Genomic DNA, 27,816 nt, shown 5'->3' with positions numbered 1-27,816 from the left:
AGTAGCAGAACCATCACCCAGGAGGATGAATGCAGAGGAAGTGGAGCTGCTCAGTGACTCCAAGTACAGGAACTATGTGGCAGCCGTGGACAAGGCCCTCAAGAACTTTGAGTACTCCAGCGAATGGGCTGACCTCATCTCTGCGCTGGGCAAACTCAACAAGGTAATAATAGACACACACACACACACACACTCTCTCTTTCACACACAAATACACATTCGTCTGAATTAAGCGCATTCCTCTCTCCATATCATGATGAATGACGACTTGATGAAGCAGCGGCGGCACATTGGTGTTTCTGACATATCTGTATCTAATCTCTTCATTTCGTAGGTATTGCAAAACAATGCCAAGTATCAGGTGGTGCCCAAGAAGCTGACGATAGGCAAGCGGCTGGCCCAATGCCTCCACCCGGCCCTGCCCAGCGGGGTGCACCGCAAGGCCCTGGAGACCTACGAGGTCATCTTCAAGATAATAGGGCCCAAGAGGCTGGCCAAAGACCTCTTCCTCTACAGGTAACTGTAGAGGTCCATGTCAGTGTTCATTACTTAGCAGTAGGCAATTCGAGAAGAGGTGCTTATCTGTAGGTGTGTCTGTGGTGTGTTGTGTACTTGCGACTATACACACAATGTATTATTGACACCCTCTCTCTCTCTAACACCTCTCTTCCCCCCCCCCCCCCCCCCGCCCTCTCTCTGCTGTAGCTCGGGGCTGTTCCCTCTCCTCTCCAACGCTGCCATGTCGGTGAAGCCCGTGCTGCTGGGTCTGTATGAGACCTACTACCTGCCCCTGGGGAAGACCCTGAAGCCCGGCCTGCAGGGCCTGCTGACGGGGGTGCTGCCCGGCCTGGAGGAGGGCTCCGAATACTACGACAGGTTAGAGACGGAGGGATGGAAACAGGAAGGGAGGGGTTACAGGTCACGACTGAATTAATTGAATGAAGACGACCTTTGTTACAGTTCCTGAAGGTGTGTGTGTGTGTGCGCGCGTGTGTGTCACACGCAGACTAGTCATTGTTCTAGTACGCACATTGTTCTATGTACTGTAAGACTTAACAGTGATTCATTGTTCTAGCAGCAGCTAGATTGTGTTTCACCATAGTCACACCCCTGTGTGTCACTCCTCACACCTGACTGGTGATTAGGGTCAAGGGACAGTCCCAAAGCCATCTCAGTTGTCATATGAATGTGTGTAATACTACTAATGCTGCCCCGCCCATCTCCCCACCCCACACACACACACACACACACACACACACACACACACACACACACATACACACACACACACACACACACACACACACACACACACACACACACACACACACACAACACACACACAGGACCAACACGTTGCTGGAGAAGGTGGCTGCGGCGGTGGAGCAGTCTGCGTGCTACAGCGCCCTGTGGGGCAGCATCCTGACCAGCCCCGCCGTGCGTCTCCCCGGGGTCACCTTCGTCCTGGTGCACCTCAACCGCAAGCTCTCCATGGAGGACCAGCTCTACGTCATGGGCAACGACATCGAGCTCATGGTAAACAGCTTTACAGAAACACCGATTTAGGGACCCATGACACAGATTATCCTTGACTTAAAAAAAAGAAAAGCATCTTCAACACAATGTCTTCTTTCATTTGATGTGTGATTTAGCTTAATGTGTTTCCGGGAAACAAAAAAAAACGGGACCGTGGGAAATGTAGTTCTGTGCAAGACTGGTAAGGACTAGACCAGTCTGAGGCGGTCTAGTGGGGTTCTCTCCAGACTCTTGTCTTGTTGGATGTCCATGCTATGTCACTGGTGTTGGATGGTCACTATGGTAACCACAGTGTGGTGTTCCTCTGCCCCCTGCAGGTGGAGGCGGTCAGTACGTCGGTGCAGGACTCTAGTGTCCTGGTGCAGAGAAGCACCCTGGACCTCATCCTCTTCTGCTTCCCATTCCACATGAGTCAGGTGAGGAAACAAAAAGAAAAAAGCATGCAGAGCGATACAATTGACTTGACACAATACACACACACGCATAACATGGTTAGACTGGCGTATTTTCACTGGTGTGTTTGGTGAGAAGATCAGGTTAGGTGAGGACAGTCACTAAATAAGGACGCGTATGGCTCTTTGAGGACAGCTGTGTGTGTGTGTGTGTGTGTGTGTGTGTGTGTTTGTGTGTCTGTGTGGGTGTGTTTGTGTCTGTGTCTGTGTCTGTGTGTGTGTGTGTGTGTGTGTGTGTGTGTGTGTGTGTGTGACGACATGACGGCGATACCATCTGACAAGCGCAGAGTGAGCGCACAGTGACTCACGCTGGATGCTTGTTCGGCCGTTCACCTCGCCACTCTCTCACCCAAACACTGTTGTGCCCTAGAGCGACACGCACGGAAGCCTCTCTTCTAATCCACTTCATTTTCCGTTGTGTGTGTGTGTGTGTGTGTGTGTGTGTGTGTGTGTGTGTATGTGTGTGTGAGAGTGTATGAGAGAGTGTGTGAGAGAGTGTGAGAGAGTGTGTGAGAGAGAGAGAGTGTGTGAGAGAGTGTGAGAGAGAGTGTGAGAGAGAGTGTGAGAGAGAGTGTGAGAGAGAGTGTGAGTGAGTGTGTGACAGAGTGTGTGAGAGAGAGTGTGTGAGAGAGTGTGTGAGTGAGTGTGAGTGAGTGTGTGAGAGAGTGTGTGAGAGAGTGTGAGAGAGAGTGTGAGAGAGAGTGTGAGTGAGTGTGTGACAGAGTGTGTGACAGAGTGTGTGAGAGAGTGTGTGAGTGTGAGTGAGTGTGTGAGAGAGTGTGTGAGAGAGTGTGAGAGAGTGTGTGAGAGTGAGTGTGAGTGTGTGTGAGAGTGTGTGAGAGTGTGTGAGAGTGTGTGAGAGTGTGTATTATTAACGTGTGTGTGTGTGTGTTTTCTGCTGTCCAGGCGACCCGACCAGACATGATCCGGATCCTGTCAGCAGCGCTGCACGTGGTGCTGAGGAGAGACATGTCACTCAACCGCAGACTGTACGCCTGGCTACTGGGTGAGACACCACACACACACACACACACACACACACACACACACACACACACACACACACACACACACAGTGTCCCCAGCTCTGTCCCAGTGTTTATGTGTTCTACTTTGTTTCCTCTCGTTTGCTCCTCACTCATTGTGGATCAAACCTGCTGGTAAGTGTCTGCTTGGCTGAGGACGTCTCATCAATACAACCACACTCACAGTCCTGTTGAGTCGCTCATTTAAACCTCACCCCCTTCCTCCTCTCCACTGTCTGTGTGTCTGTGTGTGTGTCTGTGTCTGTGTCTGTGTGTGTGTGTGTGTGTGTGTGTGTGTGTGTGTTCTTCAAGGCTTGGACAACAACGGTGTGAGGACAGGCCCTCGCAGCACACGGCAGAGCAACCCAGAAGAGCACGCTACCCACTACTTCAATACATACTCCAAGGACATGCTGGTCAAGGTACCTACCTACACACACACACACACACACACACACACACACACACACACACACACACACACAGCTGATAACCTATACACACTGATACAAGGTGATTTGCACAGTCTCCAAACACAGACACAGTCTCAGTGGCCATGTTAAAGGGATGGACGGTGGAGATGCCTTAAATTTGTCAACAGGTGAGATTCAGCGCCCCCCATTCTCTCTTTATCCACCCTCCCTCTTCCCTCCATCCCATCCTTCTCTGGGCGGGGGGGGGGGGGGGGGAGATGCACCATGCCTGTGGCTCCCTGCCTCCACCCCACTCCCCATCCCTCCTATTCTCCCCTGAGCCCACCCTTTGAAGCGCCCCCCAGAGAGACCCAGGGAGAGGGTTTGGGAGGGTGTCTTCTTCTGTTGGTCTGTCTGCCATCTGGTCCAGACCATTGGTTGGAGCACCTCCGCCTCGGGGTACTCCAGGGGCCGTCAGTCCCAGCGCCCCCCCGCTCCACTGATGTGACAGTCGAGGCGTGAAATACTGTAAACACACACACACGCACACACTCAAACACACACATACACAGACACACACACACACACACATACACACACACATACACACACACACATGAATGTACGCATGCAGGCATATACGCACGCACACACACACACACACACACACACACACACACACACACACACACACACACACACACACACACACACACACAAAAGACACAAAATATACACATACACACACAAAAACACACAAACCCAACAAGAGAAAGAGAAATGGGCCGCTGGGGTATTGTAGAGATCCCGAAAAACAATTCATCTCCCGTCCTCAGCCCTAGACTCAGCTATCTAGTTTATGTTCTAGTGTATGTGTTATGCGTTATGTTCTGTCGGCCCAGCCTGAGAGTGAGGATGTGGGGGTGTGTGTTTCAGGCGATGGTGGGGATCCTGCAGGGCAAGGCCCGAGGCGGGGAGGAGGAGAGCGTCCTGATGCACGACCTCAAGCCATTCCGCATCCTCATCAGTCTCCTGGACAAACCTGAACTGGGTAATATCATCACTCCATACACATTAAGACCTCACCCTTTTTATAGTTGGATTTCATGAAAGCATTGAGCACAAAGGTCACGTTTACCATAGTGTCCAGAGCCTACAGTGGACTAAAGGTGATCCTGAGGCTTTCAGGGGAACATCGTTTTTTCATCACTGTTAATCACACGCTTAATACACACTCGCTTAACACACACACCCACACACATATTATTATTCTGTTTTAGTACCACACATGGTCCCTACTGATTTCTTTTTGCCGTTCTATGGTGTGTGAGTTCCAACCCTCTGTGTTCCCGTGTGTGTGTGACGTCCCCCCCCCCCAGGCCCGGCCATCCTGGAGGACGTTCTGATCGAGGTGTTCCGGACCTTACACACACAGTGTCGAGCAGAGCTGGACCTGCACAACCACAACCCCTTCAGCAAGGACCACGCTCATCTCAGCAGGTGTGTGGTTGTGTGTGTGTGTGAGTTGCTACTTTATTTTATTGTTTTTATTGTTATTATTACTGAGTTGCAATGTTTAGTAGGTAACTTGCCCTAGTAGGTATTTCCTTGCACCGTCTACGGCTGTATTCTGTGTATATGAGCAATAAACTTTGACTTGATTTGTGTGAATGTGTGAGAATAGACCTGTGTGTGTGTGTGAGAGAATAGACCTGTATGTGTGTGAGAGAATAGATCTGTGTGTGTGTAAGTAACCTGGTTATCTTTCCGCTGGATTTCATTCCAGCAAGCTCCGAGAGAACAAGAAAACGGCAGAGCTGATTAAAACAGCCAACCTCCTGTTTAACTCTTTTGAGCCGTACTACATGTGGGACTACATCGCTCGCTGGTTCGAAGAGTGCTGCAGGTAACGCGTGTGTTCTTGTGTTGTGTGTGTCGACGCTGACCTAAAAGAAAGAGAGAAAGCGAGCTGCACACTCGTATTTATTGGACCGGTGTTTAAACTCTGACGAAGGCAGCTAGGCTAGTCCAATAAATAATTCGTATCGAAGCAAGACCCTCCTAAATGTCTTCTCCCCCCCACTACCTCTATATACAGTTCCTCTACTGTTAATAATAATCATTTAAAAAGAAGACAAAGAAGACAGAAAACATAGCAATAACACTAATCTTCCTTGTTCTAGCATTGTGACTGCTGGGCGCCCCTGGTCCTAGCATACATGTTTTCTGTTATGGTGACAGATGTTTAGATGATTCATGTATTCATGTATTCATTAGACAAATGTACTTGTTGTACAAAAGCATCTGTTAAATGTCAAACATGTAAATGTAAAAAATACTGCGTGGCTCTTTCTTTGAAGTTTCCCCCGCCAGCCTTGTGAATGTTTATTGTGTCTTATCCACAGTGGAGGAGTGCCCCGGGTCTGTGTGCTTGTGTTTGTGTCTGGGTGGTATATTTATGTATATTTATGTACGCTGAGCCCTTTGCGTTTGTCTGAGCAAATGAGATTATTTTCTTTTCGGATCCTCTAGGCGGACATCGAACGGCCCACACGCACCACGGCCTGCTGGGAGTGCAGTCAACCCAGAGCTGTCGTTGGTTGAATTCTGTCAGCTGGTGGACTTCCTATTGGATATTGTTTCCTTGGTGAGACACACGTTCTCTCCCTCTCCCACTCTCTCTCCCACTCTATCTTTATCTCTCTCTCATGTCCCACATACTGTATAACATTATAGTCTGTTTCTGAGATCAAATAAGAGATTCAGCAACAAAGCTCTCTGAATACTCATTTACCGATCTCTTTAATGCAAACTCATACAAAATATGAGTTCCTATGATAACTCTTTTGGTGTGTGTGTGTGTGTGTGTGTGTGCGTGTTCTCTTCTATCCTAGAGTGTGTGTGCAGTGCATTCATGAACAGGTGTTACAGAATAGACCTGTCTGTGTGTTTAGTCTCTTTGCCCAAGTGCAACTTCTAAGTGCAACTAACTCGTGTTCATTTCCAATCTGAATAGTGTTCGTGTGTGCATGTGTGCGTGTGCATGTGCGTGTATGCGCACATGTGCACGCCCATGCCTGTGTGTGTGTGTGTGTGTGCGTGCGTGCGTGTGTGCCTGTGTGCGTGCGCCTGTGTGTGCTTGATGTTTAGTGTGTGAGATCTGCATTCAAACTGTCCTCTGGCCGATTGCTCTGCTTGCCCCTGTCTGTTCCAACTCTCTGCTCTCTCTCTCTCCTTGAAGCCTACTAGAAGCATGAGGGTAATCTGCCAGGTAAAGTACTGCTCTTTCCTGCTCTCTCCATCCTTCACCCTGCTTCACTGAGGCAACATTTCAACAACATCCTTAAGCAACATTCCTAAAGCCATTTTTTTTTCCATTTCCGCTCTTCTTGAATGAATATTTCTATATTTCATATTTCATTTCTTATATTTCATATACAATATAGAGGATGGTTCCAGGAGGAATTGGGATTCCGGTATTGTGAAAAGTGTTTTGCGGATGTTGTGAAAATGAAATCTCAGCACAGTGACGTCTGTCCACGCACACAATAGTTTGCTCCCATGCTCACTAAATGGATATGTTAAAACATCCTTTATATCTTGGTTTTGTTTATTGTTAATTCGCTCATCTTGTTTTAGTTTTTTGATTTTTTTGCATGACTGTTTTGCATGACCGTTTTAACGTCATCATGTCATTGGACGAAATTCACGGTGATTTTAGGCCTACGTCAATGGAGACCCTCCTCCTCACTCTGTCCCCCCCACCCCCACCCCTGCAGGAGACGTACATCGAGATCCAGACGGAGCACCTCCCCCAGCTGCTGCTGCGGATGGTGTCGGCCCTGACCTCTCACCTCCAGACCCTGGGCCTGGGGGAGCTCACCCACTGCCTCCGCCTCTGCTCCAAGATCCTCAGCAAGGTGCAGCCCCCGCTGGTCTCCCCCTTGTCTCTGCCCCGGGGCCCCACCACCACCACCACCACCCTGACCTCCACCACCTCAGCCACTACCACCACCACCACCACCACTAGCTCCAGGGACAAGGAGGAGAGACGGGTAAGCAGAACAGATATGATGGCCCCATCCTGGGTCTTTCCATATTAATTGAACTGACCTCTGCTCAACCTCTTCAACCACGGTAACAAGAGAGGGTTTGTCGTTGGCCCGGCGGGGATGAAACGGGCCCTGCCAGGCCAAATGTTCACAAGCCTAGATACACGTCCCTCACAACTCCCTCCTATCCCCACCCCTCACTTCGACAAAAATCGAACTTTTGTCCTCCTTTTACCTTCTAGTTGAGCACCCTGTGTTTGACCCAGCCTGGCCCACGTTCCTCACTAGTAACAGCCCCACACACACACACACACACACACACACACACACACACACAGACAGACACACACATACACCGCCGTCCCCTGGTCCCCAAGCAGCCAGCAGGGCCCTACCACCACCACCACCACCCCCACCCCCCTGGCCACTCAGCCCCCTACCCTGCCCAGGGTTAGTGTTCTGTTGGCTGGGTGGTCTCGGCGGTTGCGACTGACCCCCCCGTCCCCCTCCCCTCCCTGTCCCTCTCTCCCTCCCATGATGGAGGTGTTTCTCTCTGCCCTTCCCCCGCTTGCTACCTGTGTTTCCGCGTTTAACGAGCCATGACAAAAAGTTCCCTCAGACTCTCTCAGGATGGGGGGGGGGGCGGGGGTAAAAGGTGGGTAGAGAGATAGACACGGTAGTTTTTAAAACAGCTGAGCCCCAGCCCCGCTCCATCTCCCTCTGGCGGAAGAGGCTAGCCTACAGCATGGTCTCCCCCGGGTCCTCTCGTCTCCATTGGAGTGGAAGACCCTCTCTCACCCCTATCTCCCCCCCTCCCTCCCTCCCTTCCCTGGGGGCATTTACAGGACCATCTGAGCCTAGGCTTTAGAATGTAGCCTCATCCAAACTGCATGCTGGGAAGCCCCGGGGTTGCTTGTGAAATGGCATTGTGGGATTACAGCCTGTCTGTCGGTCTGTCGCTGACTAGTACGGTACACACACACACACACACACACACACACACACACACACACACACACACACAGAACCACATAGGGAGAGAGTCCCACAAGGTTTGAGGCTGACAGCTGTCCACGCCCCCGTCTTGTTTGTGGAGGTGAGGAGAGGGAGGGAGGCCGTGCATCACTTTGCCTGTGCAGGCTGCTCCTTCCTGTCTCCTGAGAGACCTGCACTTCCTGTTGAGCTGTCGACGTGTATCTATCCTAGTGGTAAACCTGAACCTAAACCGGGGCAGTCAGTTCCCCAGGTTAGAATGTTACTGTTGGATGAACTGATCTGCAGCCCCCGCACTCTCCAGTGAACCAGACCAGCCCGATTCAGCCTTGTCAAATCTACTGCTTTCTACATGAAAGAAAAAACACTGCTGTTTGGTTATTTTTTGTTATTCACAGAATGAAATGAAAGAAATATGAACCCGCTGTCTTTTTTTTCTTTTCTTTTTTCATTTTGTTTGTGTGTAACTTTCCCCTGATTAATCCCAGTTGAGGGTTTTAGCATGCCCTCATGCCTCTCTCTGCTTTCTCTCTCTCTGTCTCTCTCTCTCCTCTCCTGCAGCCCCTCCCAGCCACCCTGCAGCTCCCCGCGGGGGGGGGAGGCGAGGTGTTCGAGGACGGGGAGAACCCCCCCGGCGGTCGCTCCTCCGAGAGCAGCTTCACAGACTTTGTCCAGTACCAGGCGGACGGCTCAGAGGACCCAGACCGGGGGAGCGCCTCCCTCAGGACAGGCCGCGGCAGCAGCAACAGCAGCAGCGGTGGAGCTGGAGGCTCCGGCCCGGCTCAGACCAAGCCTGTGATGCAGTGCTGCTTGGAACACTTCCAACAGTTCCTCTCCCGCCTGGTGACCCTGTACATCACCTCGGGCCAGGGAGAGAGGGTGGAGGTTGGGAATGGCGAGGGGGTGCGGGCGGTGGTGGCGGTGGCGGAGGAGGGGAGCCAGCAGAACGGGGGTCTGGACCAGAGGGAGTGTCTGGCCGCCTTCACCGCCGCCTGCCAGCTCTTCCTGGAGTGCTCCAGCTTCCCCGTCTACATCGCCGAGGGCAACCCCAACTCCACGCCCACGCCAGAGGACCAGACTGGTAAGACAGACAGACAGAGAGACAGACAGACAGGCAGGCAACCTGGTAAACAGACAGACAGGCAGACAGGCAGGCAGACCGGTAAACAGACAGACAGACAGACAGACAGACAGACAGACAGACAGACAGATAGGCAAGCAAGCCGGTAAACCGACAGACAGACAGGCAGGCAGACAGAGGGACAGGCAGACAGACAGGCAGGCAGACAGACAGACAGGCTGGCAGGCAGGCAGACAGGTAGACAGACAGACAGATAGACAGAGGGACAGACAGACAGACAGATAGACAGACAGATAGACAGGCAGGCAGGCAGGCCGGTAAACAGACATACAGACAGACAGACAGACAGACAGAGGGACAGACAGACAGACAGACAGACAGACAGACAGACAGGCAGACAGGCAGACAGGCAGGCAGGCAGGCAGGCAGGCAGAGGTATCATTGCACACTTCACCCTTGCCTTCTCTCTGTGTCCCCTGCACAGACCTCCGTCCGGCCGTGTGGCTCCAGACCCTGATGGACGCCTGCTGCCAGGCCGGGGACTTCAGCGTCCATGGCACCGCCATCTCCCTGCTCATGGACTTGGTGGGCCTCACGCAGTCCATCGCCATGGTGACGGCCGAGAGCAACGGCACGGGCAGCGGCGGCGCCGACTCGTCCCAGCAGCCCATGAGCCCCAGCCAGGGGCGCGTCTCCGTGGTGATCCGGCCGCCCCTCACGCAGGGCATCCTGAAGTACATCGCCGACAAGACCGACTTCTTTAAGGTGAGGAAACCGTTTTGGACGGTCCAGAGAATCTGTCGTAGATTGTCTCCCTGCGCTTTACTGTAATTCAAAATAAGCATACAACAATCTCTCTCTCTCTCTCTCCCTCTCTCTATCTCTCTCTCTCTCTCTCTCTCTCTCTCTCTCTCTCTTTTTTCCTCATCTTTAATCTGTGGTTAAATCGATGGAATTGTTACTCAATTTCTCCCCTGGTCCTGCCTCCCCCCCCGCTCCAGAGGGTGGCCCTGATCCTGTGGGACCAGTTGGGTGAGGGAACCCCCCAGCACCACCAGCGCAGCGTGGAGCTCTTCTACCAGCTGCACAACCTGGTGCCCTCCTCCAGCATCTGTGAGGACGTCATCAGCCAGCAGCTTATGCACAGAGACAAGGTCAGCTGAGGGTTTACACGTGAGCAAACACACACACACACACACACACACACACAAAAGCACATACCGCAGCACACACGTCATGTTAGGTTTTGTGTCTTCAGAGAATCCGCCTGGAGGCCCATGTCAAGTTCTCAGTGCTGTGGCATCTGACCAGAGACCTGAACATCACCAAGTCTTCCCCCTTTAACCGCACATTTGACAGGTAGGCCTGCCCTCTCTACTGCCCCCTAACCCCCTCTGTCCTCTACTGCACCCCCCTGTCTGTCCCCTACGGCCTGGTCCTCCTCTTTAGCACAACATATTCTCTCAATGTATGTCATACACTTCTCTCCCACTCACTCTCTCATTCTCTCTCTCCCTCCCTCCCTCCCTCTCTCTCTCCCCCAGGTCTCTGTTCATCATGTTGGACAGTCTGAGTTACTGGGACCCGTCGGCCAGCGCCGTGGGCCGGGCGTGGCTCAACCAGGTCCTCCAGAGGCACGACATCGCCCGGGTCCTGGAGCCCCTCCTGCTGCTGCTGCTGCACCCCAAGACCCACCGCGTGTCCATCCAGCGGGTCCAGGCCCAGCGCCACTGGGCCCGGGCCTACCCCACGGCCCTCGGACAGGACCCCTCAGAACCCATCTACATGAGGGACTCGGGCTTTGCAGACAGTGAGCGATTTTTTTTTTTTTTACTCCAATAAAAGTGTTAAAGATCAAAGATAAAAAGGCAAATTTTTCATCGCATAGGGGGCAGTTTCACCAACCTAGACTAAGGCCTAATCCTACACTGAAACGGAGGTTTAACTTCCACTATTTGTGGAAGATGCGTAGTCAGGGAAACTACATTTGCAAGTGTATTACAACACTGATATCTCTCTCTCTCTCTCTCTCTCTCTCTCTCTCTCTCTCTCTCTCTCTCTCTCTCTCTCTCTCTCTCTCTCTCTCCTCTCTTCTCAAGACTTCAGTCAGAACCCGGGGGAAGGAGTGAGGGCGGGGCAGGGCGGGATGAGAGGTCTGCCGCTGGGCGACATGGAGCCCTTCTGCCTGACGGTCAACCCCCTGAGCGACAGCCTGTCCCTGCTCAGCCTCAGCAGCGAGAACCTGCAGCTCGGCGGCGAATATCACCCCTCCGACCACCAGGGGGAGCCGCAGAGCTCCGACTCCACCGGCTCCCACTCCTCCACCGTGGACAACGGCAGCTTCGAGGAGCCAGACAGCGTTGGCGAGGGTGCGGCGAACGGCTCCGACCACCAGGACCCCGGTCTGACAGACAGCGGGGGAGTAGAGGAGTCCCAGGGAGAAGAGGAGGAGGAGGAGGAAGAGGACGAGGAAGAAGAGGAAGAGGTAAAGGAGGCGGTGTCGTGTGTGATTGCTGAGCTGGTGGATCGAGTCGTACAGGGGGTGGAGGAGGAGGAAGAGGAGGAGGAGGAGGAGGAGGAGAAGGAGGAGGAGAAGGAGGGGGAGGCAGCGGAGGAGGAGGAGAGCTCGTCCCCCCCCGAGCCCTGCTGGCCCCAGTGCGACTCAGACAGCTCCTCGGACACCTCCACCGGCCTCCACCTGCCCCCCCACCCCCCCACCACCTCCTCCTCTTCCTCCTCCTCCCACAACCACCACCGGAACCTCCCGGAGATGGTGGCGGGGGGCACCCTGGAGTTCTTCTCCATCACGGGGGGGGTGGATATGTCCACCGGGGGGGGCACCGGTGGGGTGGGGGGCGGGGAGGAACGCCACATCACCCGCCACAGCTCCTCCCCGTCCATCGTCACCCTGGCGGACGGTCACTCCTCGGGCCCCGCCTCCTCCTCCGCCGCAACCACCACCACCCCGGACCCGCTGAGCCTCCGCGTGGGGGGGGGGTTGGGCAACGCCGTGGACGACCCCCGCGCCCGCAAGCGCAGCCACAGCAGCACCCACCTCAGCCTGAAGGGCAAGATCATGGAGCGGCTGGTGGACAAGTCCCCGGGGGCCAAGCCCAAGGTGAAGAACAAGGCCCGCAGGAAGGAGGAGGAGCGGCTGAGGAAGGCCCGCCTCCAGGCCTCCGAGAAGCTCCGCCCCCCCAGCGTCTTCTTCTTCGGCGACAGCCTGGACCTGGAGAACTGGTACAGCTGCGGGGAGGGCGAGGTGTCGGAGATCGAGAGCGACACAGGCTCCCCCAGCGGGGGGGCGGAGAGCGCCGGGGAGGCGGCGGCGGCGGGGGGCGGCAGCCTCCGAACCTCGGCCACCCCCCCGCCGCCGCGCTTCAACATCCACCCGCTCTACCAGCACGTGCTGCTCTACCTCCAGCTCTACGACTCGTCCCGGGCCCTGCACGCCCTCTCGGCCGTGGCGGCCATGCTGCGGGCCGCGCCCTCGGGCTTCGTGAGCGCCATCTCCACCACCAGCATCAACAACACGTACACGCCGCAGCTGTCCCTGCTCCAGAACCTGCTGTCCCGCCACCGGGTCTCCGTCATGGGGAAGGACTTCTACTGCCCCATCCCCCAGGACTCCCACTCGCACAGCTTCCGCTCGGCCATGTTCCTGGAGATCGTCATCTCCCTGTGCCTGTACTTCCTGCGGAGCTACTACTCGGCCCACGTGGCGGCCGGCGCCGAGGACCTGGCGGGGAACCGGGCCATGCAGCTGACCAGCGTGGAGGTGCTGACGCTGCTGTTCTCGGAGCTGTCCAAGGTGACCGGAGGCTCCGCCAAAGGGTTCGCCAGCTTCATCAGCGACGTGCTGTCCAAGTGCAAGGTGGGTGTCACCTATCCCGCAGAGGTCAGGAGTCAGCTTCCTGCTTTTACTGGAGAGGGGGAGGGCTGGGGGGGGGAGTTCCCTGAGTGCTTTAGCACGACAGTCCTCTTATGGTCCATTTGCCTGTAATGGATTTTAAGATCATTACTGTGTTCACGAAGCTTCTGGGAAACTCTCCCTCTCATGAGCTAATGTACACCGGCTCACTGGGACGATAGGCATGAATGTGTATGTGGCTAAGTGTATTCTTGTGAAGGTGTATCCATATATATCATATATGCCATTTAGCTTTTATCCAAAGCGACTTACATTGAAGTGAATGCATGAATTATTTCAGTATATACAGTATGTTCCCAGCGGAAATCGAACCCCAGTTCGAGAGCCAGGTGGATGACGCCCACTGTTGACATGGTGTGTGTGTGTGTGTGTGTGTGTGTGTGTGTGTGTGTGTGTGTCTCCTCCAGGTCCAGAAGGTGGTGCTCCACTGCCTCCTCTCCTCCATCTTCAGCGCCCAGAAGTGGCACGAGCAGCGGTCGTCCGGGGTCAACTCCTCCCAGGTGGAGGAGGGACTGTCGGAGGACAGCGTCATCAACCTGTCGGAGGACCAGATCGACGGCTGCAGCGCCGTGCAGTCCCAGCTGCTGCGCCTCCTCCAGAGCCTGGTGGTCCTGGAGCACAGGGTCCTCGTGCCCGCCGACGAGGCAGGGGAGGGGGGGGTCCCCGGGGGGGTGGGAGGAGGAGGAGTAGGGGGCGTCGGGGGTGCAGGAGCGGGCGGCGGCGGTGGTGCCGGGGCCGGGTTCGAGCTCCTGGGCGGGGAGGTGGAGCACGTGAACCCCCAGCAGCCAATGACGTCGCTGCAGTACCTCCACGGGCAGCCTATCACTGCGCAGGGGATGTTCCTGTGCGCGGTGATCCGGGCGCTGCACCAGCACCACGCCTGTAAGATGCACCCCCAGTGGATCGGGCTGATCACGGCCACCCTGCCCTACATGGGGAAGCTGCTGCGCAGGGTGGTGGCCTCGGTCACCCTGCAGCTCTGCCGTAACCTGGACAACCTGATCCAACAGTACCGCTACGAGACGGGCATCACCGACACCAGGTAGGAGAGAAGAAAAGCTGTTTATCTGACGCTTTTATCCGTTGCAGTGAGTGCATACATGTGTCAGTGTCTGGTTCCATTGGGAATAGAACCCACAATCTTATTTGGCTCTTATTTGGCTGAGAAACGGTGAGTCGAAAACAAACCTGTCCAATATTGAGGGTATGTTGTTGAGCAGACTAACAAAACTGTACTGTACTGTAGCTGGAGTCAAAGCTGAGTGTGCTGGAAAACATTGTCAGGGCGTAGGATATCGATGTCTGGGGCTCAATTGAATTTCCTCTCTTTTTCAGCTATAGAATCATGTAAAAGTAGTCTTTTGAATTGAATTGGGTTTTATTCATTACATACTGTATAAAGGAATAGAGAGGAAACCTCAAGCAACGGAAATTGATTCCTACAATATGATTTACAACGACAAGAGTTATTGTGGAATACCTATTAAATGCAATATTGGATTGGTGCTGCCCCAATGCTTTATAATTTTAATAATAATTTTCACATTTAGCAGACGCTTTTAATCCAAAGCGATTTACAATTACAAATTACAGGGACATTCCCCCTGGAGTAACTGAGGGCTAAGTGCCTTACTCAAGGGCACACTAGTAGTGGTGTGGTTTCAGGCGGGATTTGAACTCACAACCTTCTGATCACAAGTCCAACTCACTATCCACTAGACCACCACTACCCCTTCATACTCATGTCCATATCCATAAAGTAGATTTGCAGCTGAACTGTTTGATGAATAGATCAGGGTGGCCACAAGATGGCACTCTGGGTCCATATTTGTCCACCTTTGAGAAATACTTGATATAGATTTTGATTTGTATAATGGTATTTTTAAATCCTAATGACAAAATAGTTTTTATACCATTATTAATGTATTAATCCATAATTTCCCTCCTGTCTCCCCCAGGCCTCAGTGGATGGCTCTGTGCATCCCTCCAGACTTGATCCTGACAGTCCTAGAGGGAGTAACAGCCATCATCCACTACTGCCTGCTGGACCCTTCCTCACAGTACCACCAGGTGGGGGCGCTAGTCAGCTGCATTGGGTTCCTGCTAGTGGGACACATTTACACATACTGTATCTGGCTCTGCCTAGAGAGACTGTATCTGTCTCTGCCTAGAGAGACTGTATCTGTCTCTGCCTCGAGAGAGGTCTTTTTGTCTGTCTGTCCGTCCGTCCGTCCATGTTAAGTCCTTTACCCTCCCCCCATGTTCACCTGTGTGTGTGTGTCTCTCCTCTCTCCCAGCTCCAGGTGAGCGTGGACCAGAAGCACCTGTCTGAGGCCCGCTCCGGCATCCTGTCCATCCTCCACACCATCATGTCCTCCGTCACCCTGCTGTGGAGCGTCCTGTACCAGGCCGACAGCTCCGACCGGCCGACCGCCACCTGCGCCGCCTCCACCTCCAACATCAACCTGGGCTCCACCAAGGTAGCGCGGCCCCCCAAGCCCTGGGTCTGGGTTCTGAGTCTGGGTTCTGGCTCGGGTTCAGACACGTCGGCTCGAGACCTATCAAATGATTATTAAATCAAAGAAAGTGTGTCAGCATTATTGCCTCCTGAATTTCCCCTCGGGGATCAATAAAGTAAAATCTATCTATCCCTCTATCCCTCTATCTCTCTATCCCTCTATCTATCTAGCTCTATCTCTCTATCTCTCTATCCCTCTATCTATCTCTCTATCTCTATATCTCTCTATCTCTCTATCCCTCTATCTATCTCTATCTCTATCTCTATCTATCTCTCTCTCTCTCTCTCTCTCTATCTGTCTATCTGCCTGTCTGTCTGTCTATCTCTCTCTCTCTCTCTCTCTCTCTCTCTCTCTCTCTTCATCTATTTTTTCAATGCAAATGTCCAGACACTCAAAATCTAGACAGGCGTATCACATGTCTCGATCATCAAATCCAAGGAAAAATGAGGGATCAGAAAAGTGCTGATCTTTCACTTAGTCTTACTACGGCCTGGTCTCAGTGGACAAGGCTGAACCTTTCCCATCTTTTCTGAACTGCCCCCCCCCCCCCCCCCTCCCCACTGCAGAACCTCCGTCAGCAGATCCTGGAGCTCCTGGGGCCCATCTCCATGAACCACGGGGCTCACTTCATGGCCGCTATCGCCTACGTCTGGAACGAGAGGAAGCAGGTCAAGACCCCTGCCAGGAACAAGGTGAGGGCTTCCTTCACCCACCCAGAACCGACCCATATAGAATCCATATACTACCCATATACAACCCATATACAACCCACATCGAACCCATATACGTGTCTGTTACATTAACATACCCGGTGTCATCTGCAAGTCAACAGTAGGGGTTAGACTTTTCAGGCATGCTTACACACACTGTCTGTGTGTCTGTGTGTGTGTGTGTGTATGTGTGTGTGTGTGTGTGTGTGTGTGTGTATGTGTGTGTGTATGTGTGTGTGTGTGTGTGTGTGTGTGTGTGTCTGTCTGTGTCTCTGTGTGTGTGCCTGTGGTCTCCAGGTGATCCCCACGGCCAGTGAGGAGCAGCTGCTGCTGGTGGAGTTGGTGCGGTCCGTCAGTGCCATGCGGACCGAGACGGTGATGCAGACGGTCAAGGAGGTCCTCAAGCAGCCTCCCGCCATCGCCAAGGAGAAGGTGGGTCCTCTCTCCTCTCCTCCGCCGTCACTCGGAACACTCTGGAGTGTGGAGAAGCTCCTGAAAGCTTGTTTTTTGCGAATGTCAGCGCTTTATTTCCCTCGACGATAAGGTGCAGCGAGAGTAACAGCAGTGAGAGTGAAGCCGTTGTAACATCTCTGTTTTAATGGATAATCCTCTGCGCTTTATGAACTTAATTCCCCCGATTGAAGAACTTTGCTGCTCTCTACGGGCTGGAATACAAAAGAACCTGTCGTCATTCTGTCCCGCCTCAACAGCTCTCTCTCGCCTCAACAGCTCTCTCTCTCTCTCTCTCTCCCTCCCTCTCTCTCTCTCTCTCTCTCTCTCTCTCTCTCTCTGTCTCTATCTCTCTCTCTCTCTCTGTCTCTCTCTCTCTCTGTCTCTCTCTCTCCCTCTCTCTCTCTCTCTGTCTCTCTCTCTCCCTCCCCTCAACCTCATTCTCTCTCCCTCTCCCCTTAACCTCCCCCCCTCCCTCTCTTCATCTCTCCCCCCCCCCCCCCTCTCTCTCTCTCTCCCCTCAACCTCCCTCCCTCTCTCTCTCTCTCTCCCCCTCTCACCTCTCTCTCTCTCTCTCTCTCTCTCTACAGAAACATCTGTCTCTGGAGGTCTGCATGCTACAGTTCTTCTACGCCTACGTTCAGAGGTGAGACCAAGCATCCGTATTCTCTGGAATATAACGATTGGAATGGATACCCCTTTTTTCGATTAGTTGTTAAGTCAAAAGATATTATTAATTGATTGTTATGTCTTTAGTCTTAGTCTTGGATTCTATTTTGGGTTTGCTGCATTTGTCCTGTCTTAAGGCCAATGCACACAGCGTGCGATTTCTGTTGCACGGCAACATTCCATTTTGAAGTTTGAATGGAAGTCTATGAGAACATCGCATCCCAACACACACGGCCCCGATTTTAATCGCACGGCGAAAATTCGATTCCATTCATTTTGAATGGGACAAAGCACACGGCGTGCGAGTTAAGTCAAAATTTGACAGTGCGACAAAACTCGCACGCCGTGTGCTTTGTCCCATTCAAAATGAATGGAATCGAATTTTCGCCGTGCGTGTTGGGATGCGATGTTCTCATAGACTTCCATTCAAACTTCAAAATGGAATGTTGCCGTGCAACAGAAATCGCACGCTGTGTGCATTGGCCTTTAGTCCTGTCTTTTTTTTTTTGTTTTTTTTTTACTAAAACTTGCACTATTACTTTGTCACTTGTATTTACCAAATGTTATTGTATTGTATATTTGTTCTACTTGGAACATTTCAATAAACAGATTGTAAAAAAAAAAAGAAAAAAAAGAAGACAAGTCATGTTTAGCAAGTGTGTTTGCTGTTTCCCCTGTAGGATCCCAGTGTCCAGTCTGGTAGACAGCTGGCCCTCCCTGCTGGCTCTGCTGAAGGACTCTGTACAGCTGGGGCTGCCTGCTCCTGGACAGTTCCTCATACTGGGGTGAGTGTACACACGCACACGCACACGCACACACACACACACACACACACACACACACACACACACACACACACACACACACACACACGCACCCCATCTCAGTCAAACTCTTGTTTCTCTCACCTCTTTCCTTTTTACAGAATATGCTCTTCACACAGCACCTCCAGTAACCTTGTGTCTTTGTCCCTCAGAGTTCTGAATGAGTTCATCCTGAAGAACCCCAACCTGGAGAGTAAGAAGGACCAGCGGGAGCTGCAGGTGAGCCTGGCCCTCGCCTGCTAAACACACACTGTGTTCTCATCTTTAACCTGTGCTCATTCCATTGTTATGGGATTGTGATTCACTTTCTCTCACTATCTTCCTCTCTCTCTTCCACCCCACTCCACCTCACCCTCACCCCCACCCCTCCTCCCCTCTCCCTCCCTCCCTCCTCCCCTCCCTCTCTCCAGGATGTGACCCATAAGGTGGTGGAGGCCATCGGGACCATCGCCGGCTCCTCCCTGGAGCAGACCACCTGGCTGAGGAGGAACCTGGAGGTGAAGGCGTCGCCCCAGATCCAGGTGGAGGGGACCAGCCTGGAGACGGACGTAGAGGGTAGGAGGACCAGACCACCACAACGCCTCTGTGGACCAGCAGCCAGTGGGAATGGGCTTATTAGGAGAGCTGTTTGTCTGTGTGACTCTAGAGGGTTGCTTACTGTATGTTGCATGTTTGTATTCACGCACAGTGTGTGTGTGTGTGTGAGTGTGTAGGCCCCTGTGTGTCAGAATGCCTGCATGTGTGAAGTGGCTCTTACTAATGGTGTGTGTGTGTGTGTGTAGGCCAGTGTTTCCTCCAGGAATTTTTACAATGGTGGCGGGTGGCCGTGATTTTTTCGCGTGCGCGCGCATGAAACGCGCACCCGCGCTCAAATTAACGTTTTTTTTTTTTTTTTTTTTTTTTTCTAATCACAGCCAAAACTAGAGGATGGCCAAAAAAATAAAAAAAATAATATACAGAATATAAACTTGTGACTGACAGTCACATACACACACAAAGATCATCAGCTATAATATAATACGAAGTAGGCCTACATGAGCACAAAAGCGGCTAACGTTACTGATTAACTGTTTACTGTAGTGCAGAGAGATGGTAGTCGTAGGCGGCGTATCAAATGACAAAGCTAAACGTTTAATGAAGGACATGAACGATTGTCAACAACACACTCAAGCAGTAAATAGAACAGTCTAAACAACTTGGGTACTACGGACGGAACAATAGTCTCAACCTATAGTTCCGTGCGTGAATTATGTCAACCCACCACATTACAGAAGTAAAATCACAGTCAGATGGAGCATTCGGTAAACAGCTGAGTATCAGCTGAGTTAAAGAAAACAAACTCTTACCTTTGATGAGACCCACATGAGCCCTGTTTTCCCGTACTTCTCCCGTGTGTCTCTTATTGTCCAAATGTTCCCTGAATTTTAGCTGCATGTTTTTCCAGCATGTAATTCCGTTGTCAATAAAAAAATCGTCTCCCCTTCTTTTCCCCTTGACAATACTGTGTCGTTGCTAAAGTGACGGCACATAAGAATCCTTTTTTGACTTGCTAATGTCTGCTAACGTAGCACTTGAAACTGGCGCCGTTCTCTGGACTGCAGCTGCTCCCGCGTTAGCATTAGCATCCATCTTTTCTTCTCCCTTCTCACCGTCACGAGCTCAAATGACACTTGTCGGCCGATCTAACTCTTAACACTCACTTACAGGACTTCTGACACCATGTCGTGTTATTCTATTAAACATACACGTGAGTCCTTCTGTATTTCAATGTAAGTGTCTTTATTTTAACTCGCTCTGTAAGCTCTACAATACCGGTCTCTTGTTGTCTCGTCGTAACCTGCCCACCTGACCTGGGGGGTATTCCATCAACGTCGCTAAAGGAAAATCCTGGCTTATTTTTGATAACTCTCGCGAGACCTATCAGAATATGCCTGGATATTTGTAAGAACTCTCGCGAGATTTATCAGACTAAACCTGGATTTTCCCTTTAGCGATGTTGATGGAATACCCCCCGGATGTCACTACGGTGGCCTGTACACAATAACAATAATACCACAGTTCACATTTAGACCAATCAGGAGCCCTTGTGTCACGTCGTCAACTGAATGTCATTAATCTGATTTTGGAACAGCGGTTAGAGAGAGATGGGCGTGGATTTAGGTGCACTTTTAGTCAACATCCATTATAGCGCTGATCTAGGATCAGATATATTTTAATCAGCTAAAAAATTTTTTTTTTTTTTTTTTTGAGAATTTTTTTTTTTTTTTTTTTTTTTGGGACTGAATCAATTCGTGGCGGAGGAAATTCCATCGTGGCGGCCCGCCACGATGAAATGCATGTAGAGGAAACACTGTAGGCCCCTGTGTGTCAGAATGCCTGCATGTGTGAAGTGGCTCTTACTAATGGTGTGTGTGTGTGTTTCAGATCTAATCACAGTGGTGGAGGCGTCCAGCTTCACCCCGTCTGTGTACAGCGTTCACGCCCTCACACTGCTGGCCGAGGTAAAACACCCACAATGCCTCTCTGTCTGTCTGTGTGTCTGCCTGTCTGCCCGCTTTTCTTTCTGTCTGTCTTTCATGCCTTTGCAGCCTGTGCTCTCCCCACCTCGCAAACGCCTGTTTTAATGCTGCTTTAGCACACCCACACACACACACACACACACATACTACGAACACACACACACACACACACACACACACACACACACTACGAACACTCAACACACTAAACAACTGATTTACGATCAGCGCTCCCAAGCCGTGATCCAAACGTAATCTTTCTTAGCGAAGCAATAAATTGTTCCCGGCCCTTTGCTGTCTCAGTGGAACGTGCTAAGAGGCGTGAATGCACATACACTTAATCTCTCTCTGTACAATTGATTGGTGTGTAGTAGACCCCCACTCTCACCCCCCACTCTTACCCCCCACTCTCTCCCTACTGGTCTCACTGTTGGCTGCATGCTGCAAGCTGACACGTTTTATGCAATTACGTGTGTTGAAACTACAGGAAATGTCCACTATGGTGGCCTGTTGTGGCCATATCCAGGTGTGGCACTTGGGTGTAGGTTGTACCGGAGGGTGGTGAGTGTGTTGACTGACAGGTGAGTGTGTTGACTGACAGGTGCTGGCTCATCTCCTGGACATGGTGTTCTACAGCGATGAGAAGGAGAGGGTGATCCCCCTGCTGGTCAACATCATGCACTACGTCGTGCCCTACCTCCGCAACCACAGGTATGGACAAGGGTGTGTGTGTGTGTGTGTGTGTGTGTGTCTGTGTCTGTGTCTGTGTCTGTGTCTGTGTCTGTCTGTCTGTGTGTCTGTCTTTTCACGCTGCAGTTTCTTAGCCTAGGGCTGTCCTAGGCTAGCCCCAGAGCCAACTCACACTTGTGCACCAAAGCCACTGAAATAACCATTAGCGATGCAAGGTGGATAATTAGCTAAGGGAGGTCTTAGCCCTAGGCTAAGCACATTGTGGAGATAATGTGTGTGTGTGTGTGTGTGTGTGTTGCCAAGGTTGGGGTGAGCTTGAATGTCAATTCACCCAGTACAGGGAATGAATTGAAAAATTAATCAGGGCTGTTTCATGAATAATGAATAATTGAGGGAATGCTAAGCTTTGAATTGATCTTGGTGTGTGCCCTCTCCCCTCTCCCCTCTCCCCTCTCCCCTCTCCCCTCTCCCCTGGCAGTGCCCACAACGCCCCTAGCTACCGGGCGTGTATCCAGCTGCTGAGCAGCCTCAGTGGGTACCAGTACACCCGCCGTGCCTGGAAGAAGGAGGCCTTCGATCTCTTCATGGACCACACATTCTTCCAGATGGACTCCTCCTGTGTCAGCCAGTGAGTTGGCCTCATTAGTGACCCTGTGGGTGGCCGTGTGTGCGTGTGTGCGTGTGCGTGTGCGTGTGTGTGTGTGCGTGTGTGTGTGTGTGTGTGTGCGCGCGTCCGTGCGTGTTTTTTTTTTGTCTCCCATGGAATGTGACCTTATGTTGACCCCCTCCCCTCTGTGTGTTGTCCAGTTGGAGGGCCATCATCGATCACTTGATGACGCACGACAAGACCACTTTCAGAGACCTTATGAGTGAGTAGGATCCTGCCGCCTGCAGTATAGATGACACATAGATGACACTGTCTGGTCTCATGCGGTGTTGGCTGTGTTATGTCAGCTGTAAATACCACGGTGGTATACCGTCGTAGCGACAGTCTCACATTGCCAGACTCTAGTGACGCATTCCTCTCCTTTTTACCTCCTAATCTTGCATTTGCTCGGCTTACGAGAAACAGTGTGGAGATGGAAACTGTAAGCCGTAGCTGATGTGTGTGTGTGTGTGTGTATGTGTGTATGTGTGTGTGTGTGTGTGTGTGTGTGTGTGTGCGTGCGCTTGTGTGTGCGCGTTTGTCTTTCTGTCTCTGTGTGTGTGTTTGTGCTCGTTTGTCTGTCTGTCTGTGTGTGTGTGTGTGTGTGTGTGTGTGTGTGTGCTTGCATGCTTGTGTGTGCGCACGCGTGCTTGTGTGTGTGTGTGTGTGCGTATGCGCCCCCCTCCTCCCAGCTCGCGTGGCGGTGGCTCAAAGCAGCTCTCTGAACCTGTTCACCAACCGTGACGCAGAGCTGGAGCAGAGGGCCATGCTGCTGAAACGCCTGGCCTTCACCATCTACAGCAGCGAGGTGGACCAGTACCAGAAATACCTGCCCGACATACAGGGTGAACAACCCTAACACCCTAACCCTAACCCTAACCCTAACCCTAACCCTAACCCACACCACGCAGTCAATACACACAGAAGAAAGCAGGCATGACTGCACAGACGTACGCAGACACACACACACACACACACACACACACACACACACACACACACACACTAATCATACAGTACACTAATCTCGCAGGGCAGATTTAACATGCTCGGAGTATAAGCCTTCGCAATATTTTTAGACACTTGTCTGGCCTAGCAGGATTACACACATACACACACACACACACACACACACACAAGCATGCAAGCACACACACACACACACACCGATGGAGTGTTTACCATGAAAGTGTGTGTTTTTCCACACCGCCAGCGGGCAGACGGTTCACCCTCTCTCTCTGCTGTGTGTGTGTGTGTGTGTGTGTGTGTGTGTGTGTGTGTGTGTGTGTGTGTGTGTGTTCAGAGCGCCTGGTGGAGAGTCTGCGTCTCCCGGCGGTGCCCATCCTCCACGCCCAGGTGTTCCTGTTCTTCAGGGTCCTGCTGCTGCGCATGTCCCCCCAACACCTCACCTCCCTGTGGCCCACCATGATCACTGAGCTGGTGAGAACCACCCAGGACTGCTACCTCAGGGCTCCCTGCTTCCTTGTGTCTTTTTCTGTCTGTCTGTCTGTCTGTCTGTGTCTGTCTGTGTCTGTTTGTGTCTGTGTGTGTGTGTGTGTGTGTGTGTGTGTCTGTGTGTGTGTGTGTGTGTGTGTGTCTGTGTCTGTGTCTGTGTCTGTGTGTCTGTGTCTGTCTGTGTCTGTGTGTGTGTGTGTCTGTCTGTGTATCTGTCTGTGTGTGTCTGTGTGTGTGTCTGTGTCTGTGTGTTTGTGTGTCTGTCTGTGTATCTGTCTGTGTATCTGTGTGTGTGTGTGTGTGTCTGTGTATCTGTCTGTGTGTGTGTCTGTGTGTGTGTGTGTGTGTGTGTCTGTGTCTGTGTCTGTGTCTGTGTCTGTGTGTGTGTGTGTGTGTGTATATGTCTGTGTATCTGTCTGTGTATCTGTCTGTGTGTCTGTGTGTGTGAGAGAGAGTTAGAAAGAGATACAGACACACAAAAGCAAGCCGAGCATTCACCTTCAAAACTGATCCTATTGCATCATTTACACGGTGTGCGTGTCCCCTTCTCCTTGTTTCTTAATCACGTGTCCGTCACCCTCAGGTTCAGGTCTTCCTACTCATGGAGCAGGAGCTCACAGCCGACGAGGACATATCAAGGTAACTGGCCTTGGCAAACTGTAAACAGCTCAACATATACAGCACCAGAACATCTAGAGATAACCTTTTCCAATATCTTCCCAATGATCACTCTCTGTTTTGATAGTCCGAAAAAAAAACTTTTCTCCCGCTTTGGATACGCTTAAGTCTGTTATCTTTTCTATTCCTCTTCTCCCACCTGTAGGACTTCAGGGCCGTCCGTGGCGGGCATGGAGACCATCTACTCGGGAGGGAACGGCTTCTCCACCTCCTACAACAGCCAGCGCTGGCTCAACCTCTACCTGTCGGCCTGCAAGCTGCTGGACCTGGCCCTGGCGCTGCCCTCGGAGAGCCTGCCTCAGTTCCAGATGTACGTAGACACTTGGTGGGGGGGGGGATAAAGTCTCCATACACCGTTTTATAGGACTTTGATTCTCGCATTCAGATGATTTTTGTGATCAGAACCAACAGGGGAGGTGATTTTAAATGCTTAAAATGATGAGCTGTCAGCCAGTCGGTCTGAACTGATATGAGCGAGAACCGGAGAAGTTCCTGTTATTTCAAAAGCGTGCATGGTTCATATCGGAACACAACGAGCATCAGGCCCTCCGCAAGAACCGATGCTGCCTGAGAACTTATTTTACCGTCCACTTTGTTGAGTGAACAGTCTCGTCATTAAATTAGACAAATACACACTACTACTGACCACTTATGGATGGATGGACGGATGGATGGATGGATGGATTGATGGATGAATGGAAAGACCTAAATAAAAGATGGAAAGATGGATAAATCGAAAGACCTAAATCTCGCGACCTAAAATGTTAATGTTTTTTTGCTTTGCATTCTTAATGGGTCCATCTCCTGTCCCAGGTACCGCTGGGCGTTCATCCCCGAGGCGTCGGACGACTCGGGCCTGGAGGTGAGGCGCCAGGGGACCCACCAGAGGGAGTTCAAACCCTACGTGGTGCGACTGGCCAAGCTGCTGAGGAAACGAGCCAAGGTACTCCTGTCCTCTCCTCTCCTAATGACCCATATGAACAGATGTTCCCAATCTGCACGAATTACAGTCGACAACAACAACCCATACCTACAGTTACACAACCTACAGCTGTCTCACCCACTGCCATACCAATACCCTTTACATTTATTAAAGTGTTTTTGTAAGAGGTTTTCGAGGATTATATCCAAGCACAACTCAATAACTATTAACATTCTGTTATTGGGGTGGTTTGTCAGCTGCCAGTTAATGGCACCGTCAGTTGTTGACGGTATTGTTCCTCTCCTCTCCTCACTCCCTCCCTCTCCCTCCCTCTCCTCTCCCCTTTTCTCCCCTCCCCTCCTCTCCCCTCCTCTCCTCCCCCCTCCTCTCCTCTCCCCTCCTCTCCTCTCCTCTCCCCTCCTCTCCTCTCCTCTCCTCTCCTCTCCTCTCCTCTCCTCTCCTCTCCTCTCCTCCCCCCTCCCCTCCTCTCCCCTCCTCTCCTCTCCTCCCCTCCTCTCCTCCCCCCTCCCCTCTTCTCCCCTCCTCTCCTCTCCTCTCCCCTCCTCTCCTCTCCTCTCCTCTCCCCTCTTCTCCCCTCCTCTCGTCTCCTCTCCCCTCCTCTCCTCTCCTCTCCTCCCCCCTCCCCTCTTCTCCCCTCCTCTCCCCTCCTCCCCTCTCCTCTCCTCTCCCCTCTTCTCCTCTCCTCTCCCCTCCTCTCCTCTCCTCTCCTCTCCTCTCCTCTCCTCTCCTCCCCCCTCCCCTCCTCTCCCCTCCTCTCCCCTCCCCTCCTCTCCTCTCCTCTCCTCTCCTCTCCTCTCCTCTCCTCTCCCCTCCTCTCCTCTCCTCTCCCCATCTCTCCTCCCTCCTACAGAAGAACCCAGAGGAGGACTGCTCCAGCCGTACTCTGTCCTGGGAGCCGGGTCACCTCCTCCTGACCCTGTACGTGATCCGCAGCATGGAGCAGCTCCTCCCCTTCTTCAACCTGCTCAGCTCAACCTTCAACAGCAAGGCCAGCAGCCGCTCGGGCTCCGCCCACAACCCCGCCCCCAACGACGCCCCGGGCTTCCCCAGCAAGGACGGCAAGCTGGAGAGTCAAAAAGTGTTCTGGAGCCGCGCGCGGCAGAACATCGAGGAGATGGTGGAGAAAGACTTTCTGGAAGGAGTCATCAAGACGTGAACGACAGATGGGGAAGGGGGTCATCATCGATAAACTATAAACGAACACTTGTGAAAAAACCTCACCGTGTACATGAACATATAAGGGATATCCGTGAGAACTAAACGATGAAAAATCAAGTTTGTACATTTTATTGTTTTTGTATTTATAATATCTGTATTTTACTTTTCAAAGGCTATTCTATTTAATTTTAATTATTTGTATATACAGGGCAGCTGTGATGACTGACTTTGACATTCGTGAGTGTGTGCCCGCTCTCTGGGCCAATGTGAAAATGCTGTGCCATTCCATATCGTTGTGACTTACTAAATTAAAGACTTATCATCAGAGTTACATCCTGTGTCTGGCTCCTCATGTCCTGTTCTTCATGAGGGGGTTTCATTTTCACTTTGTCATGTACCACGATTACAAATGCAGTTGGATTGATGATTGATTGATGGATTGATGGATTGATTGACTAGACAGATGTCAGAACTGTTTTAGATAGAAGATCACTAACTATAGATAACAAAGCTTTTAACATTTAGGTATGGTAGGCTCTTGCTATTACAAGAAATAGTCATCCTTTGTGATGAAATGCCTTACAACCAATGTAAAGATGACCGAATGACCCATCATTCATAGAGGAAGAGGAAGATGGTGTCTCCACCACCACAAGCTGAAACACACATCAGCTTCATCATCATCATCATCATCACGATAATCATTACCAGAGGTAGTTTTGGCTGGGATATAATCAGCCAGAACTATAAACTGGTCACATGAACCCACAGCAGCCCTACAGACTGGGTGATATCCACATTCATCTCCAATTCTTCTTACTATCCGAGGTAGCCTACTCATGCGTGTCTCTCCCTATCAGCCGCCTGGTTGGCTTCTCTCCTCCCCTTTAAGAGCTGAGCTCGCCGTGAACGTAGTAGGGACTAGGGATGCTGCTGCCACTGGCTTCATACTAGTGACGTGTCACCTGACTCAGGCTAGGGGGGGAGGAGTGAGATCATGAGATGCCAAATAAATAAATAAACAAATAAACAAGGGAACACAAATCTACCGAAACGCCACCATCCACCTCCG

At 51.8% G+C, this 27,816-nt stretch overlaps 1 protein-coding gene across 1 annotated transcript; it reads left to right on the top strand.

Annotated features, from left to right (window-relative positions):
* Nucleotides 1–25: 25 nt before the first annotated feature.
* Nucleotides 26–27,019, top strand: dop1a (DOP1 leucine zipper like protein A; the record flags this gene model as incomplete). Its single annotated transcript, XM_080540988.1, has 39 exons — nt 26–163; nt 335–516; nt 706–876; nt 1,347–1,536; nt 1,854–1,952; nt 2,895–2,994; nt 3,326–3,435; nt 4,363–4,477; nt 4,806–4,926; nt 5,213–5,332; nt 5,959–6,073; nt 6,668–6,697; nt 7,206–7,481; nt 9,033–9,552; nt 10,037–10,317; nt 10,554–10,706; nt 10,811–10,911; nt 11,097–11,362; nt 11,652–11,974; nt 12,323–13,426; nt 13,891–14,525; nt 15,442–15,553; nt 15,781–15,963; nt 16,569–16,694; nt 17,010–17,144; nt 17,753–17,808; nt 18,512–18,616; nt 18,808–18,874; nt 19,066–19,210; nt 21,080–21,156; nt 21,776–21,885; nt 22,343–22,492; nt 22,672–22,733; nt 23,203–23,355; nt 23,814–23,950; nt 24,549–24,604; nt 24,789–24,953; nt 25,457–25,586; nt 26,437–27,019. The coding sequence occupies 39 exons, from the start codon at nt 26–28 to the stop codon at nt 26,740–26,742; spliced, it is 7,425 nt and encodes a 2,474-aa protein (XP_080397114.1). The 3' UTR covers nt 26,743–27,019.
* Between the last annotated feature and the right edge of the window lie 797 nt (nt 27,020–27,816).

Source organism: Nansenia antarctica (genome assembly GCF_963989245.1).
Source record: "Nansenia antarctica genome assembly, chromosome: 10".
Lineage (NCBI taxonomy): Eukaryota > Metazoa > Chordata > Actinopteri > Argentiniformes > Microstomatidae > Nansenia > Nansenia antarctica.
This window is presented reverse-complemented; position numbering and strand designations above follow the sequence as displayed.